The 18954-nt window shown below is 38.5% G+C and overlaps 2 protein-coding genes and 1 non-coding gene across 14 annotated transcripts in view; 2 read left to right on the top strand and 1 right to left on the bottom strand.

Moving 5' to 3' along the window:
* The window catches only part of KLHL8 (kelch like family member 8), a 51536-nt gene extending 39837 nt beyond the window's left edge, over nucleotides 1-11699 (top strand). For 11 of the 12 annotated variants that reach the window (XM_074228114.1, XM_074228112.1, XM_074228111.1 and 8 more), the window contains one exon: nucleotides 459-11696. In XM_074228114.1, coding sequence (XP_074084215.1) covers nucleotides 459-582 — 124 coding nt within the window. In that variant the 3' untranslated portion in view covers nucleotides 583-11696. Of the gene's footprint in view, nucleotides 1-458 lie in introns of all 12 variants that reach the window. The other variant, XM_074228122.1, reaches the window with a different exon arrangement.
* On the top strand, nucleotides 6947-7053 carry LOC141519708 (U6 spliceosomal RNA). Its single transcript, XR_012477369.1, has one exon. It is a non-coding gene; the product is annotated as a U6 spliceosomal RNA (small nuclear RNA).
* AFF1 (ALF transcription elongation factor 1) overlaps nucleotides 9413-18954 on the bottom strand; it is a 166075-nt gene continuing 156533 nt past the window's right edge. The window contains 1 exon segment of the mRNA XM_074228110.1: nucleotides 9413-18408. Coding sequence (XP_074084211.1) covers nucleotides 18287-18408 — 122 coding nt within the window. The 3' untranslated portion in view covers nucleotides 9413-18286.

The following is an 18954-nucleotide window of genomic DNA, read 5'->3' as shown; positions in this document are numbered from 1 at the left end:
TTTTAAGGACTTTTATTTTCTGCTTCCTCCTACTCATTCATAGTTTCATTTTTCACTAGGATTTTTATTTTCTGCTTTAATCTTCTTACATATTCATCATTTTCATTTTTTACTACTTCCAGTTAATTCAACAAGTATTTTTGAATGCCTATTAAGTGTTTACATAATACTGAGGCATAAAAAAGAATATAAATTATAACTTGCTTGCCATCAGAATTTACTATGGATGAAAAACAACCCCTTGAAAAGGCTTTTTTTAAAATGGTGTGATGGAAAGAACTCTGTATTTGGAGATGTTTTATGTGATGTTTGGAAATTCATCTTTGTTTTTTAATCTGTGAAATGAAGATATAGAATGACATCCTCTGAATCTGAGGATTTCTATAATCAAGTCATTCTTCCTTTAGAGTGGGACGAACAGGGCTTGTGTAAGATGCCATTTCTTTTTCGTATTCCAGGTGGGAGCTTGTTGGATCTGTGTCTCACTGTCGGGCTGGAGCCGGGGTGGCTGTGTGTGCCTGTCTAAGTACTCAGATCCGAGACGTGGGCCAAGGATCCAGTAATGTGGTTGACTGTATGTAGCCTAGAGCCAGCCCCACACCTCTGTCTAGAGCTTCAGTGTGATCATCTTGGAACATGCTAGAACTGCAGCTGATTTCTTAGTTAAATATTCACTGGATGATGCTCTTGAAGAAGCCTATCTTCAGATGGGCACCAAGAGGAATCACCTGCACCAAGGTGAATGCCGACACTACATTTTGACAAAATTTTAAGCAATATTGGAGTCTTGTTCCAACTTCAAAGTTTCCAGAAGAAAGATGATTTTGGAAAAGTGCCAAAATACCTGAAATCTTTTTTTAAAATCTGAATAATTTTCAAAGTTACATCAGAGTAATTTACAGTCATTTCTCTTTTCAAAGTTAGACAATTATCCTATTGAATTTTCAATCTGTGAGTAAGGATGAAATTGAGTTACTTTTAGTATTGATTATGTCTTAATGAAAGATACTTCCACTTTATACTAAAAAGGTTTATTCCCGTTTTTTTTTAACTGGATGATTTAAAACTGGATGTTTACAAAAGCAAAACATGATTGCACTATTCTGAGTACACTAAAGCTGCATTTAAAGATTGCCTGTAGCAACATTGTACAAAGCTAGTAAAGCTCAGTCATACTAAGCTAAAGATGCATACTTCTGATTTTAGAATTTGTTTAAATGGATTTATTTTATAGTAAATAAAAAGGAGGCTTATTCATTGTTAGAAGAATTGTCCTATATGATACTTCATCCAGTTGGAAATCTTAAGATCTTGAGCCAGGAATCTAGATTAGATGGTGTCCAAAGACAGAATCAAGAAAACCATTTTTTATTGTACCTCTGAGGGGCTTTTTTTTTGGCAAGGAAATAGGGTTATGTGACACCCAGCTAGGTAATAAGTGTCTAGGGGCAGATTTGAACTCGGGTCCTCCTGACTCCAGGGCCGGTATTCTCTCTACTGCACTACTGAGCCACCTCCATCTGACATGCCTGACCTGTCCCTTTCCTAAGTATAACATCTGGCTTTAGTTCTTAAGGAAATGAAATACCTTTTTTTTCCCCTTAGGTTTTTGCAAGGCAGTGGGGTTAAGTGGCTTGCCCAAGGCCACACAGGTAGGTCATTATTAAGTGTCTAAGGCCAGATTTGAACCCAGGTACTCCTGACTTCAAGGCTGGTGCTCTATCCACTGCGCCACCTAGCCACTCCCTGGAATTGAAATACTTTAAAAAACATATTTCCCCTAAATTCATGTAAAAACAATTTTTCACATTTTTTAAACATCTTGAGTTCAAAATTCTTTCCTTTCCCACCCACCCCATTTGAGAAGGCAGACAGTTTGATACAGATTATACAGGTGCAATCATGCAAAAATCTTCTATGTTAGGAAATGAAATACTTTTTTTTTTTTTAGTTTTTTGGGTTTTTTTTTTCCTTTGCAAGGCAATGGGGTTAAGTGGCTTGTCCAAGACCCCACAGCTAGGTAATTTTTAAGTGTCTGAGGTAGGATTTGAACTCAGGTCCATCTGACTCCAGGGCCAGTGCTCTAGCCACCGTGCCATCTAACCACCTCCAATGAAATACTTTTTAAACAAACTTTCCTCCCTGGCTCTAGTTTGCTATTGAGTTCAGTCTGTCATAAAAAAACAGTGCAAGACAAGTGTTAATAAATGTAAAGAGTTTAACTCTTTTCTTGCCAGTTATGTTTCATTCTCCTAAGCTCTAGGATAAAAAAAACTTTCCTAGAGCATGAGCCCAGATATTGCTGTGCCTACTGACTTGATACCTTGTAATGAAAATAACCTACATTTTAAAATGGCTTAGCCATTGAATAATGTGTATTTATTTGTTCACAGATATTTATTAAAGATTCTATTTTCTATATACTGGTTAGTAAAGTTAGATACCAAACAACTGAGGGTAGAGACCCCACTTTTACTTAAGCATAGAGGCTTCCCTGCATGTTAGGAGGAATGTTTTGAGCTTTCCTCATTCTGCTTAAAGCAAGAAGCTTCAACAGATCATTGCAATAGAACACCAAAGAGCACCATTTTCAATGGCATAAGATGAAGGCTATTTCTCCCAAAACTCATAGAATCAAGGAATTCCTAGTTGTGCTTTGCCCATGGAGAAATGACTCTCAACACTTTTTAGTGAGGCAAGTTTTGAAAAGAGTATCAGAAATCCCAGATCCCATGGAAGAAGAAAGCTAGATGTACGCAAGTCTGTTAACCTGTAATCAGGTAACAGTACTCAAAAGATACTCAGGCAAGCCTTGACATCCCATGGATAGGCTGGTCTTCATACACTGCCAGCAGTCTACAGGCTACCTTGCATATCAGAGTGGGTTGTAGACATTCTGTTATTCAACATTAGAGGCAGAAACAAAAACATTTTGTCACTTCAGATAGTTGTCTGGTACTTTTTTTTTTTAAGCATACAGTGCTGTTATAACACTTTTTTGTGTGGATTTCTTATTAAACCTTGATTTTAAATGGTTCTTTTCTTTGAAGTTTTTGCTGTCTTTGTTGTGTGTATGGAGCAGAGTTGAGCCATTGTCAAGAGTTTTAACTTTTCTAATTTTTAACTACTAGTCATCTAGAATTTATGGTCTTTTCTATTCAACTTTTTTTTGCATAACCAACTAAAACCTCCATTGTTTTTTGATATAAAATGCTTGTGAATATTTGAAGAGAATAAAGATGTGAATACACTCAATATTATGAATGGAATCAGAAGAGTAACCTGAAAAAATGATCAAAAACACCCAGTTACAATGAAAAAAATGGAAAAAATCCACTTTCCTTTAAATGTATATATTCAGTATGATACATATATGAAGCAAGGTCTTGAAATTGGAAAGGCTGGAAGTATCATTTAAGATGTATACTCAGAGATGAGGTATACAATGATTATGATGACTTTGTTGGAAAATCTAATTATTTTCATCTCAGATGGTTTTGACCCTCTTATAAAAGGGGTAAGGGACTCAAAAGAAGACATTATAGAACTGGACTAGTTTTCTAAGATGTCAAGATAGAGAAGGGAGAAGAGCTTACAGTCTGGGAAAGGCTGCAGCAGCTCTGAGGATGAAGGGCAGGATTGGGAACAGATTATGAACGGACTCCCTTGGAAAGGATCTGTTCCAGACTTCTCTCCTCTTACACATTCTATGTGACCAGCCAGACTAAAATGCATACATCTTGCTGGTCCTTTCTGTCTGTGCTCATCCCTCCTGCCTAGAATGGAGTCTTCACCTCTGTCAACAGTGAGCCTGGTGACTTAGCATGCCCCCCCCCCCCCCATGCTGATGTTATGGACTTCTTTAAGAATGAAGAACAAACTATTATTATTATGGTTATTATTATTATTACTGTTCAGGTCCCTCCTTTCCTTTAAATCAAACCTAGATGTCATTCCCATTAGAAAAACCTGCCTTCCCTGTGCAGACCCTCACTTCTCCCCCCCACCCCCTTTCAGATTTCTTGGAGTACTTTGCCAAGCTTTCTTTGATCTTACTCCATTGTATCACAGTCTTTCTTCACTTGATCAAATTATCCACTTCTTGAGAACAGGATCTTTCTGGGCTATGCATGTTCTTTCTATGTCCTCTGTTTTGTCAGTGAAAGCAACAAAATTCAGTCATGGGTTTGTCAACCCCATGCTCCCCTACCCTGGGGAGCACTGAGAATGCCCCACACACCCATGCACATTAGCCACGAGTAACTTCCACAACAGGAGGGAGCCCGTGGCTCCAGAACTTCTTGGAAAGTCAACTTCAGAATTGATTTCTGTTCTGACAAAATGAGAATTTTTGAAAAACCTCATCCCTGGTCTGTGTTCTGGAAGTTTTCTAATGGGCTCGGGTCCAAAACAATCAGGTTCTAACCCAACTGAATTATTGCTTAGTTATAGACTTCCCACACCCGCCACTGCACTTTTTTTCCTATGCCTCATTTTTTGTCCCCTTAACTGGGCAGCTTGGTGAATTTTAAATTTCTCTTGATAGTGTTTTGTTCTGGAAACCAATGCCCTCTAGTGGCAGATTATGTACTCAGCTAGCAAATGGGAAAATCCATATCGCCAGTGTTGGATCCCTGTGCCATCGTTTCAGGTCTCATTGGTGTGGTCACTGCATTGGCATCTCTGTTACAGCAGCTGTAGCCCCATGCTCCTCCTCCCCGGCTTCTGGGGGATGGTTTTACTTAGTTACGCAAAGAGTAAGCCACATCATCGGAAATCTTGGAACTCTAGATTTAGAACTAGAAAGGACTTTAGAGGGCATCTCTTGAGCTAGAATCCTGTCATTTTGCAAATGAGAAAATTGAGACTTGCTCAAAGTCATATAGAATTCAAACGTCATCTCTGTGGCTAATGGTTCAGATGTTCTCCCCTCTACCTAGAACCCTTGGCTTGATTTCAGAACTTGAGTGATACCTATTATAGTGCCTGACCTATAGAATTCACTCAAATTCTGGCTGAGCAGTATGCAACTTTTTTAAAATTTTTGTATATCATTGTTAATTGTTCAAATCCATTCTTGATGATGGTCCTTTAATTTTAAATCCACCATATGTGGCAATTTAGATACAATCCTTTGGAAATTTCTAAGTTGAAATTTATTAATGAAAATATATTTTAAAAATATGGCTGGACAATGCAAATCTTAATAAAAAAATGTTTTCTTGTGATGTATGCTTCAAACTTAAGTGAAACCAAGTCAGTTGCTTCAATTACTTTTAACTCCCCAGTCTCCTCTTTGAAACAAATGGGAGTCAAAAGTAGAGTTTTCCTGAGTCACAAGGACACTGTTCTTTGAGACAACTCTTTGAGATTTACTGCCTGTGCCCCATCCCTTCATTTGCTCATTGTAATGGTCTAGCTAGTAATCTCATCCTGACTCCTCTTGAGACAGAATCTTCCTATAAATATCCCCCCCCCCCCCCATTAAAATGCTCCAGGTTTAAGTGATTAAGTCAGGAAAGTTTTCACAATTCACTAATGCAGTCATTTGTTAAAGAATGGAAAAGCATTTAAATGTTAAACACTTAAGCTACATTCTGGAGATACAAATTACAAAGTCCAGGCAGTTCCTAACACTCAAAAGAGCCCAGCTTCTACTTGGGTGAGACGAAGTATAAAGGAGGCAGAAGGAAAAGCCCAGTAAGCCCTGGGGTCTGGTAGGCAAAGTCAAGATGCCAGAATGGCTTGAAGGAGCCATGGTAGTTAGGCCATGGTCCCTGACAAGGGGAGGGACCTCCAGGATATCTTTAGTAGGTCTGCATCCAACCCAGAGTAGACCTTCAGCATCTGGAGGGAGTTAAGTAGTTACAGAGGATGGGAGGACAGGTATGGGCAAGTGTCAGGCTCTGAGAACCTTCCAGTTACACAAGAAAAACTGGACATGCACTGTAACCTTGATTCCCATTTCTTGTTGCCATCACTTTATCTAGCTTTCACAATGATGTCACTGCATAGTTTGTGGCCCCCTTCACTTCATTTTGATGTCCTAACAAACCAATGACCATAATTAGCCCCTTTTGAAACCTAGACAGAACTACCAAAAAGAGAAGCAAAGAAGTTAAGGATCTGATTAAAATTTTAGAGAAGTTAAGGTGATCTCTCAAAATAGAAAGGAATAACTTTTAGCTTTTTTGCTGTATGAAAATTTTACCTTACCTTTTTAATCTTAAAAAAAGTTGACCTTATGAAGTAACTAAAAGCTTGGAGGGGGAAGTGTGGAAACACACTAAACCTCTTGTCTGAGGAATATTAATTTAGACTGTTATGTGTCCTTGGTCCTAAAGCCTTATTTATAGTATTTGGTCACGTTCCAAGAAAACAGTGTCCCAGGCTGAAGTTCTTATTCTGCTTAGCAAAGCCCAAGTCAGTTCCTAGAGTGAGTCAGGAAGGAATTTTCCAAACTCAGGGCAGGAATATATATTAATTGGTCCAATTAAATCCTGCCTTCCTCATCTTTGACCATATTAAAAGGAGAATGTTAAAGGGTAAAGGGAGTACCTTTTCTCAACTCAGATGTCCCTTTTTTATCCTGGTCTTTAAATTGGAGGGAGAGGAGAGGAGGTTGGCCTTTTTTGTCGACTCCTTAGTTTTCCAGGAAATCAGATGTTTTCCCAAAGGGTGCAGCAATGGTGTTCATTCCCCCAAAAACGTTTAAGAATCTACTGTGCAACTGGGATCCTGCTAAACAATGAAGATGCAAAATAAGACGCAAAGTCCCTACTGTTGAGGTCTACGTGTCTATAACATGTAGACAACTGGGATAAATATAGAAAATAAATTGGGGGCAAAAGAAAGCATCTTGGGGACTTCTTGAAGGTGGGGTTATAGCAGAGATTTGAAGGAAGTTTAGGAAGCAGAGGTGTGAAGAGTCCAGAAATAGGAGGCAGTGCTCGATTTGGCAGCACATTTACTAAAATTGGAACAATACACAGAAGATTAGCACAGCCCCTGTGCAAGGATGACACGCAAATTCATGAAGCAGAAATAGGAGACAGCCCTTTCCATTTCATGTTTTAAAAAAATACTTGGGAGATGGAGTATCTTGTGGGAATGACAAGTTTTACTGGATTGCAGCGCATACAAATGGGGATTAAGATTAAGTAGTAATGGGAGGCTAGGTGGATCAGTGGATAGAGCACTGGCCATGGAGTCAGGAGGACCTGAGTTCACATGTGGCTTCAAACACTTATTACCTAGCTGTGTGGTCTTGGGCAAGCCACTTAACCCCATTGCCTTGCAAAAACCTAAAAAAATAAATAAAATTCAAATAAAGATTTAAGTCATAACGCTGGGATATGAAGGGCCTTCGAAGCCAGACGACTGTATCTTTGATAGGGAGCATATTAGAAAGATGAAATGGTCATAACTATGGTAAATGAAAAAACCCCCAAGGTTAAACTATGCATTTTATTTCTCTGAAGACACTTAATTTCTGAATGCTAAAGTACTGAATTTTCATTTCAGGTTGCTAAAGTACATAGTGCCAGGAGAAGGAACAATTCACTTAGCAAATGAAACTTATCATTTGCATTTCCCTCCAAGCTTATCACAGGATTCTAAGTTTTACCTTCACAGCTAAAAAACTGAATTTATTTACTGACCACAATAAAAATCCTTTGAAGGAAAGCATCAAATTTAAATAAAAACTTAATCCTAAACAATCAGTGGCTCAGAGAACAAATCACAGAAACAATAGATATCAGAGTTCTACAATGAAAAAAGCATACCAAATGTGTGAGAATGCTATCAAAGTAATGCTTAGGGGAAACCTAGTTCTCCAACACTTTGACAGAAATATATACATATAATTTCCGTGTGGAGTTGTAGATGTGTGTATATAAATATATTTATTAAGGGTGTGTGTGTATCATATATCAGTGATTTCCACAATAAAAATCCTTTGAAGGAAAGCATCAAATTTAAATAAAAACTTAATCCTAAACAATCAGTGGCTCAGAGAACAAATCACAGAAACAATAGATATCAGAGTTCTACAATGAAAAAAGCATACCAAATGTGTGAGAATGCTATCAAAGTAATGCTTAGGGGAAACCTAGTTCTCCAACACTTTGACAGAAATATATACATATAATTTCCGTGTGGAGTTGTAGATGTGTGTATATAAATATATTAAGGGTGTGTGTGTGTATCATATATCAGTGATTTAGACTTGCAGATCAAGTCAGGTAAGCAATAAGAGAGCCTCTCAATGACCACTCTCCCTGCCCCAAGCTATTGAAGCTTTCTTGGCCTTCACAACCAACTTGGCCATGGCTAAGCAGCAAAAGACTACTTGGGGCTACAACCAAGAATCCGTGGGGTTGCAGAACTTTACCTCCCAGTGCAGAGGAAAGTTGATGCCAAATCAAAGAACTCAGGAACAAAAGGAAGAGAATGGGCTTTGCATTTGGGGAGCTGAGAGAAAGAGCACAGCACCCAGTTCTGGCAGCCCAAGCACTTGGGGCAGAGACTAAATGGCCCATTGAGGGAGGAGGAAAAAGTGAATGATAAGGAGGGGGGCAGGCAAGGGAGAGGATAAGGGAATTGTGGTTGGGGGAAGCAAGCAAGGGAAGAGGCTGGAGGGAGATTGAAAGTACCAAAGAATTCAGGAAGGAGAAAACTCAAAAGACCTTGAACATAATCAATTATAATTATAGAAGGCAACACGAATGTCCTGAATAACTATGAATACTATGAAACAAAGGAAAATGACCTGACACTTAAGAGGACCCTATGAATTTTTTTCCATAAAAACAATTTAAGATAATAGTACCAAACAAATCAATTTAGCAAAACAAAATGACCACTTTTGTTGTTAGGTACTACAGATGAAACTACAAAAAGAGAACATGTATAGAGAATTTTAAGGTTTCAAAGCACTTTACAAATATTACTTTATTTCATTCTTACAACAATCTTGGAAGGTGACTGCTATTGTTGTCCCTATTTTGTATATGAGAAACTGAAGCAAATAAATTTTTTTAACTTTTAATTTTTAAAGTAATCTTATTTTTCATATTATGTTGTGAGAATAAACATAAATCTCCCCTCCCCCCAAAAGGATGAGGAACCTCAAGAATAATGAGAAAAAATGTTTTTCAGTCTGTGTTCAGATTCCAATGGCTGTCTTTGGGGTGTGTTGCCTTCTTTATCGTAAGTCCACCAGAGAAGTTGCTTCACTATTTCTCCCACAGTTGCTATTACTAGCTGTATTTCCCTCCACTCTATTCCTCCCCACTCTCATTTATTCTATTCCTTCTCTTTCATCCTGTCCCTGTTCAGAAATGTCCTGTATCTGAGTATGCTCTCCCATGATCTTCCCTCTTTTCTATCACCTACTCCCCCACTTACCCCCCCCCATTTGCCCTTATCCATCCCTTTCTTCTCATTTTTAGCTAGGGTAAGATAGATTTCTATACCCTCCTATACACTCCTTGTGTCTGTTATTTCCTCTCTGAGCCATTTCTGATGAGAATGAAGTCTCACTCATTCCCCCTTGCCTTCCTCCTTTCCACTCCATTGAAAAAACTTTTTCTTGACTCTTATGTGAAATATTTGAGCCCCTTCTTCCCCTTTCTCCTTCCAGTATTTATCACCCATTGACTCCATCTTTTTACTTGGAGATCAAACTTTCTGTTCAACCCTGGTTGTCTCAATAGGAAAGTCTGAAAGTCCTCTGTTTCATTGAAAGTCCATCTTTTCCACTGAAAGAGAATATTCGGTTTTCTCAGTTGTAAACCAATTTCTTTTGCCTTGCAAAATACCACATTCCAAGCCCTATGAGTCCTTAAGGTAGATGCTGCCAGATTATGTGTAAGCCTGACTATAGTCAGTAACTGAATTGCTTCTTTCTGGCAGCTTTTAGTATTTTCTCTTTGACTTGGGAGTTTTGGAGGTTGACTATTAATATTCCTGTATGTTTTTCTTTTGGGATCTCTTTCAGGAGGTGAGCAGTGAATTCCCACAATTTCTATTTTACTCTCTGCTTCTAGGATCTCAGGACAACTTTGCTGTTATTATTATTGTTATTAATTATTTAGGTTTTTGCAAGGCAATGGGGTTAAGTGGCTTGCCCAAGACCACACAGCTAAGTGCTAAGCATCTGGGGCCAGATTTGAACTCAGGTACTTCCAACTCCAGGGCTCATGCTTTATCCACCTAGCTAGCTACCCCATGTATTATTTCTTGAAAAATGAAGTCTGGGCTTTTCCTGGTTGTGACTTTCAGGTAGCCGGATAATTTTTAAAAGTATCTCTTCTGAATCTGTTTTCAAGGTCCGTTGTTTTTCCAATGAGATATTTCACATTTTCTTCTAATTTGGGTTTTTTTTTGGTACAGTTGTCTTTCTTCCTCACAAAGTCATCAGCTAAACTAGATCAATTAATAGTTTACCTGTCAAATCTAAGTTTATGACCAAGGAAGAGATGGAGAATATCATTAGAAACAAACTAAATAATTTTGATTACATTAAATTAAAAGGCTTTTGCACAGACAAAACCACTGTAACCAAGATCAAAAGAAATGTAGTACATTGGGAAACAATTTTTACAACTAGTATTATTTCTGATAAAGGACTCATTTCTAAAATACAGACAATTGAGTCAAATTTTTTTTTTTAAGTTTTTTTGCAAGGCAAATGGGGTTAAGTGGCTTGCCCAAGGCCACACAAGCTAGGTAATTATTAAGTGTTTGAGACCAGATTTGAACCCAGGTACTCCTGTGAATCAAATTTCTTTAAAAAAGACAAGCCATTCCCTAATTGACAAGTGGTCAAAGGATATGCAAAGGCAATTTACAGATGAAGAAATCAAAGCAATCCATAGTCATATGAAAAATTGCTCTAGATCATTACTTAATAGAGAAATGCAAATTAAAGCTTCTCAGAGGTACCACCTCACACCTCTCAGACCGGCCAATATGACCAGAAAGGACAATGATCATTGTTGGAAGGGTTGTGGGAAATCTGGGACATTATTACATTGTTGGTGGAGCAGTGAACTCATCCAACCTTTCTGAAGAGCAGTTTGGAATCACACCCAAAGGGCAATAAAAATGTGCATACCCTTTGATCCAGCAATACCACTACTGGGTCTATACCCTGAAGAGATTATAAAAAGGGGTAAAAACATCACTTGTACAAAAATATTCGCAGCAGCTCTGTGGCGGCAAAGAATTGGAAATTAAGTGAATGTACTTCAGTTGGGGAACAGCTTAACAAACTGTGGTAATATGTATGTCATGGAACACTATTGTTCTATTAGAAACCAGGAGGGATGGGAATTCAAGGAAGCCTGGAGGGATTTGCATGAACTGATGCTGAGAGAGATGAACAGAACCAGAAAAACACTTACATCCTATCAGCAACATGGGGGTGACAATCAACCTTAATGGACTCGCTCATCCCATCAGGGCAACCATCAGGGACAATTTTGGGGTATCTGTGATGGAGAATACCATCTGTATCCAGAAAAAGAATTGAGGAGTTTGAACAAAGACCAAAGACTGTTACCTTCAATTAAGAAAAAAAAACCTGTTATATAATTTTGTTATCTCTTATACTGTATGTTTCTTCCTTAAGGATATGATTTCTCTCATCACATTAAATGTGGATTAATGTATACCATGGAAACAATGTAAAGACTGACAAATTGCCTTCTATGGGGGGGGAAAGCAAGATTAGGGGAGAATGGTAAAACTCAAAATCTTTGGAAAACAAAAAAAAAATCTAGCAATTATACAGGAAATCCATTCAAACTTCTAGAATTACATATTTGGGTTCTCCCTGTTCCACACTTTCTGCCCCATTCTGATGGTTTTCCTTGGGATGGGATCTCAAAGCACCTCAGCTCTTCCGACAGCAGGCCAGTCTTCACAGAAGGGACAGAGGGCCCTGACTGGATGATCAACTTTTTTTTTTTTGCAAGGCAGTGGGATTAAGTGGCTTGCCCAAGGCCACACAACCAGGCAATTATTAAGTGTCTGAAGCCGTATTTGAACCCAGGTACTCCTGACTCCAGGTCTACTACTGTATCCACTGCACCACCTAGCCACCCCTGGAGGATCAACTCTTCTAGCTTAGCATGGCCCTTGCTCCTGCCCCCCCAGGTGTCTAGCCTGCGATAACATCTGTCATTTAGAGTCTGGCTCTCTGGGGTGCTAGTGAGGGACAGTCGGGGGATGGGCTTCTGCTCCAGTCCAAGTCATCCTGCCCCTTTCCCCTTCTGAACTACAAAAAAATATGGTGCAAAGTCCTGTAGTTTCAAACTTGGAAACTTAGAAACACTTAGCAAGAGGGAGGACAGGACACTGGAGTGGGAATCCATGGGTAGGGTCAGCTAGCCAAGCCTGGCCTCTAGGAATGTGATTGGGTGAGGAGGTGAGAATTCATGGACTTGAACTTTGGTTGGTTCCTCGTGTCTTGAAAAAAAAATCGGTGAATGACTGCTGCCAATATTTTGGGTTCTATGAGGCTTTTCTTTTTTTTTTTGTTAATGACATGGGGCAGTTGTCTAGTGATGGAATTTCCAAGTTAATTTTCATCCCTTGGACTAAATTCACAGTTCCATCATCATTACATTAGTATTTCCATCTTTCTGCAAGCCCTCAGACACAGACTATGACAATTTTTTTGTTAGCTTTGCCTATTGGCTGAGTGTGAGGTGAAAGTGATTTTGATATGCATTACTCTTTTATTAGTGATCTGGAGTATTCTTCCAAGTTGTTACACATTTTCTCCAAATTTATTTGATGTTAAGTTTATGGAATGCTCCTATACATCTTTGATATTTAGCCCTGGACAAAATATTTCAGTGAATTTATCAGTCCACACTTGCAATTAAGTCCACAGTCTTCAACGTCTCAGTTTTATAGCATACTTCAAAGACAAATATTTTAGAGTTGCTTTGACATATAAACACTTTATTCTCCCCTTCAACCCTACTACCTACCTGCCCCCAAACTTCCAATGTTCAAACAAAAGTTTGAATGAAATACCACTCTGAACTGGTCCTCAAATAACAAAGAATAGTCAATTTCTGGATCATACCTGAAAAGTCACTTGAGTTTGGCAAAACTAACTCACTTAGAGAACAAGCTCTAAGGACCCATTCAGTCTCCATATCATGAGGAACCATTGCAATAAGACCCTGAAAAGATAATAATATAGTATACATGAAAGGGTCATCAGATAAAGAAATAAAAATTCCAAGACCAAAATCCAGTATTTTTTCTAAATATTTTATTTTATAACAATCCTCTTGTAAAAAGAAAGGAATTTAAAAATAACAAGTAAATTAAAAAATTTTGAAAACTGAAATTATGAACAAAAGATCTATGGCATGCCATCTTTGGAATTAATCTCCCACAAACTTTTTCTTCCATAAAAGAACAATGTAAATTTCCTCACAATTAGTTCTGGTATGTCCTTGGCAGGACAATATATGGCAGCTAACTTGTATGAACAGAGAAGTTCTAGAAAGCAGTCTCATCACTAGAGAAAATAAAGTACATTTATTTCTGTTTATAGTTTTTTTTTGCACATCTTCCCCTTGAAATTACTACATAAATAGAAAATCTACATACAAAATCACTACTGCTGAATATGTTACTGACACTTTATTTGAAAGTAAAGATTAAATGAAATTTATATTATTTCAAAACCAGTGATTCCCCACATTCATTAAATGGAAATTTATTCATTTAAAAATAAATCTCTGCAGATGATAATACCAAGATTTGATTTATTGCTAGTTACCCAAAAAAGGCGCAAAAATAATACAGGATATAATGATAATAAATAGTCAACTTGTTTCAAAATATCCAAAACATGATCACATTCACAAATTCTAAAAAAAAAAAAAAGATAAAAATATGGATAGAAAATACATAATTTGAGGGGGGGGATGTGCATTAATTTTTTGTTTTTATCAATACATCTTGATGGCCTGGACAATTGGCAAAGTTAATACTGCCTGTGTTCATCACTTAAAAGACAACTTTTAAGCAAAATAAAGTTCATATCTTTAGGTCAACCACCATCTAGCCTCATAATAAAAGGCCTGAATCTAACCTGAATCTAATAAATGTGGCTTAATTATTAGTTGTTTGCAGTCTTACTTCCCATACTCACAAAGGGACCCAAACCATGCTCTTCATTTTTTCAGTCCCCTTTTATAAAGACATTACTCAAAATAACTGTTAAGAACATAACCTGTTGAAAGCTCATGATGGGGTAGAATTCCCTGTGGAGACCAAGAGAAACCACCAATATTGCAAGAATACATTTTTAGAAAAGCGATAGGCAGTGTCTGTCTTTTAGTTATAAAGAGGAACTAAAGATATTGCCAGTGTACAAAATTAATTGATAAACAGACCAAAGAGAAAAATACACAGTGGGCTTATGTATTTGTGGTTTGGTGACCAAAAATATGTGAAGCTTTCGCAGATGAACCATTAAAACTCCCAACTCCATTCCACCCACCTCACCCCTCCAAAACAAATAAAAAACAACTGGGAGCAAGGGGAATCCTCTACTTCCACTTATTTACAATAATGGAAGGAGTAAAAGGAGGTAGTATGTTAAAGAATAGGGAAAAAATTTATCGGAAGAAATATTTCCACTGACAGAGAGCCTTCCTTTCTAGAACCACAATCTAAATTATACCATAATTCTCTTTTTAGATAATTTTCTCACTGGGAAATTAATGATTGAAAAAAGGAACACCTATTCTTAAAAGGTTCGAAATATTGCTCATCTTTAGTAGAAGTAGCTAATGGACATACAATAGAAAATAAGGCAATCTTTGCCAATGGCTCCATGTAGTGTCTGGAACAAGAACAGTGAAGAGGAGGAAAGTGTATATTGGAAGACAAGGTGGGAAAAGTAAAACTATAACATTAAGCTTTATTATTAGAGTTCAACTCATCATATTCATTATCCCTTAGAGCTATAGAAAGATGAGGCTTATGGAGGGAGATGTCCAAAGCAAAGTCTAAATAAATAATATACTATTTTAAAATTAATTTTGGTCAATAAAGGCTCAATAAATATATTCACTGAGTGGGGAAAATTCTCAGAAAAAGAAAAAAGACAAAACCAAAAGGAAACCCTTATCGGAAAAACCCTTCATTATAAAAATCAGGCCAATTTCATTGGACCCACTTTTTCCTGATACATAGCCTTCACGGTGGTCAAAGATATAAGCTTTCTTCACTCTTTAGTGGGGGAAATGATCTGATTCATTCTTTAGAAAAGTTTACAGTTAATCATAATACTACACCCGTATTGGTGAATAGGAAACATATACAATTGCTAAATTCTCTAGAGCTGTGTATCATACTCAAAGAGAAACATCCCTGCTGGTCACCTATTGACCTAACAAAGTCACAAATTAACATCATCTATGTTGAACTACAGTTTTATTTATTTTTGGTAAACTTCTCAATTACATTTTAATCAGGTTCAAGCTGTGAGTTTGACATTTTTGCCCTAGAGGACCTGGATAGATAGTGTTAAAATAGTATTCCCATGTCTATGAGAAAAAAAAGTGATTATACACTGGGGATTCCAAAAATCAGTAAAATTCAAGTCCCTCTACTCCTAAACATCAGACATTTTACAGATTGAATGATCAGTCATACAACTGAATGACTGCCAAAGTGTGTCTGAATGCTCAGTTCCTTTTGTTAAACACTCACTCACACAATCATCTTTTCAGTAGAACTGGGTGTATATGTCTATTTTATAGAAAGATTCTCTGCTAAACAGGTTCTTAGGTTAAAATATCAAACTCATTCACATTTTAAATTATCTCCAGAAGGGCAGAAAAATTGAAGGTTCCTTTTCTAAGTAAAACATTCCTCCTCTTCCTACAAAAAATAAAGACATTCCAGCAAAACTATAGTACCAAGTATGAAAAGATTTTATAGTTTTTTTTCTTTTTCTCTTAGAAAACTTAAAGTCTATCTCACCACCAAATGTGTCTGGCTTGCTTTTGTACGTGTATGAGAATTTCACAGATTTGAAAGGTTTCCTTTTATAAACTAGGCTTTTAAATGTCTGCTTATGTATAAATTTTGCCTTCGGGATTAGAAACATGCAATGAAAAAAGTGCATCTGATTTTTAAAACATCCTTTAAATTCCTATATACAACTGTAACAGCAAAAGACTTTGTGATTCAGCAGCCACTATATTTCATAATACATACAAAAGGATCCACAAGTATTTCTCTCACAGGTGCACCGTGTGATGGAACGAGAACATCATACAATGCTCACAACAGTGCACATGGACTACGCAAATGCATCAGCCTTCCAAACAACAATTGAATTTTCAACATAAAACACCCCCCACCCCCGAAAAAGTGCAAGGCCACCAAAAGATGCCCACCAGCTCTTTCACCACCCGTGAAGAAGTCTACAATGGGCTTTGGCTCCCAAAGAGCTCACACGCACTCACGTGCACCGACAACACACACCCACACCCACACACACACATACCCCAAGAACCATTGTGCAAAGATCAGAACTCCACACCTGAAGTTGAATTTTCTGCTCTGCTACCTAGGGTGCCAGATAATCCCCTCCAGTCGACAAGACCCTCACTTGACCCCCCCCCAATGGGGAATATACCCCAACCTACCATGGTTATTGCTCATTTAGCAATCGTGTGGGACTGCATTTTAAAAAGAATCAGGGCTTTGTCTCAGAACTGAGAATTCATTTTTCCTGACGCTGTTGACTGGCTGTTGTAGTCATTCTGCTGGATATTTTCTTCTATGAACTTTAACCCAAGAAAAGAAGAGAATAGTTTCAAGAGATATGTACAGAAATTTGCCCTTTCTTGTTTATAACATCTGCAATTGATACAGCCAGGAAGCTTTTACTATCTGTTGGCAAATTTTGAGCTCATTAAACTCTAAATAAATCAAGTAGTAAATTTCAAATATTCATGTAAGACACATGGGATGAGCCAGGGGCAAGGAGAGGAGGGGAAATGTTTCTGTGAGAAACTGAACAAGGAAAATTGCATAAGGAGGCCTTGGCCCATGTCCTTCTATAGGAAGGTTTTAAAAGTGGACAAATGTGCATTATTAGGGTTGGGAATTTATAATAATGGAATCTCTGTTGATTATGTTGGTTGATCCAAGATATGGTGGAAATTTTGTTAAAAATTAGATTCATCATTTTTAAATGCTTTTAAATCCTTTTGGGAAGAAATAGAAAAATATTTGCCTCTGAGTGACTTGAAATTAATTTCCTCTACAAAGAAAAGCTCAATATGATCTAATCTTGCAAACAAAATAAAATTAAATTACCTGTGACCAAAACAAAATGACACCACTATATTTCTAAAAACGTTTCATTTTTCTTTAACAAGAGTTAAGTTTCTGGGCATCTTACAATTTAATCCCTCCTATTTTAGCTCTAGTTGAAAATAATAGCAAACCCATAATCTACCAAATTTGGCAGAAATAAAGGTTGTCTTCCTGTTCACCAAGGCTGGAAATACAGAGCCCAGTTCCTCGGATGAGCGATGGAGCTGTGCCATGGTCCTGCCATCACCCCAACGGTCTCCAGTAGGCGCCCCGGCTGCCACCAACAGAGACCCCAAAGTGGCAAACGCCTTGAACCCCGCCCCTCACCAACTTAGTTCACAGGGTAGACAAGGCGAAACCCTAGAATCCTTCATAACTGGGGTCTCAGTGTATGGCAGTTGGAACAAATACCCTCCTCTCCTCATCACAATGAAAAAAATAAATACAATTCAAAAATAAAATCCCAAACAATATAACAAAAATCACTACTTAAAAAAATTCTTTGTGTTACTAGAAGGAATGGGATGTGGAAGATTCTGAGATGAGATGGATCTGGAACTGCTTCTTCTCACCCACATTTTCAATATATCATTTATGTCTTGCTTGTTATAAAGCCAGAGAAATGTTTACAGACCATTGACACGCAAGCAGCTTAAGGCTACACATTGCACTTCTGTCCTTTAGGAAAGAAAATACCCAGCTCTGCAGCCTTCCACCTCTTCATGTGCAGATGCAGGCAGCCCTGCCCCGAGGACATGAGCACAGGGTGAAGGTCCAGGCGGGAGGCCAGAGTCCCTGCCATCGTACTCTGGGCAGTTCACCCTGTTCTCAAGGTGGGGTTGAAGAAGCTGAGAGCCAGTCTTTCTGAGGCTTCCAAAGTGCAATAAGGCATCGGGCTGCTTCGGCTGCATTACAGAGTCTTTGCCACCTGCTGCAGCTGCTGTAAGGCTTGCCTGGTATAGAGGACCAGCTCCATCAGGCTGCTGGTCAAGGCCAGAGCGCAGACTCTCGCACTGAGCTCAGCAAAGAATTCTGCAAAAGACAAAGGAAACATGCAAAAGGAGAGGAGGCGAGGAGGTCAGGGGGTCAGAAATGGCCTCTGAAGATGGAGATGGATGCCACCGCCACCTGGTGACACCCTGCGCCATCCTCAGCCCAGACTGGTGGGAGTGCCAGCCTCAGCCAGGACCCCCTCATGGCCCAAAGAAGGGGGGGGTGGCTAGGTGGCACAGTCCATAGAGCACTGGCCCTGGAGTCAGGAGGACCCGGGTTCAAATCCGGTCTCAGACACTTAATAATTACCTAGCTGTGTGGCCTAGGGCAAGCCACTTAACCCCATTTGCCTTGCAAAAGAAAAAATGAAATCTCTCCAAAGAAGAGGATGAATAGAGGAAGAGGAAGGCCACGGCCCCTCCTCAAACCTGGGAAGCAACAAATCACACACAGTCATCTCCATCCCTGTCTGTCTCCGGCTCCACCCCTGTCTGTCTCCGGCTCCACCCCTGTCTGTCTCCGGCTCCACCCCTGTCTGTCTCCGGCTCCACCCCTGTCTGTCTCCGGCTCCATCCCTGTCTGTCT

Source organism: Macrotis lagotis, chromosome 3 (assembly GCF_037893015.1).
Source record: "Macrotis lagotis isolate mMagLag1 chromosome 3, bilby.v1.9.chrom.fasta, whole genome shotgun sequence".
In the NCBI taxonomy this organism is placed as follows: Eukaryota; Metazoa; Chordata; class Mammalia; order Peramelemorphia; family Peramelidae; genus Macrotis; species Macrotis lagotis.
Note: the sequence above shows the minus strand (reverse complement) of the source record. Positions and strands in the feature narration are given on the sequence as shown.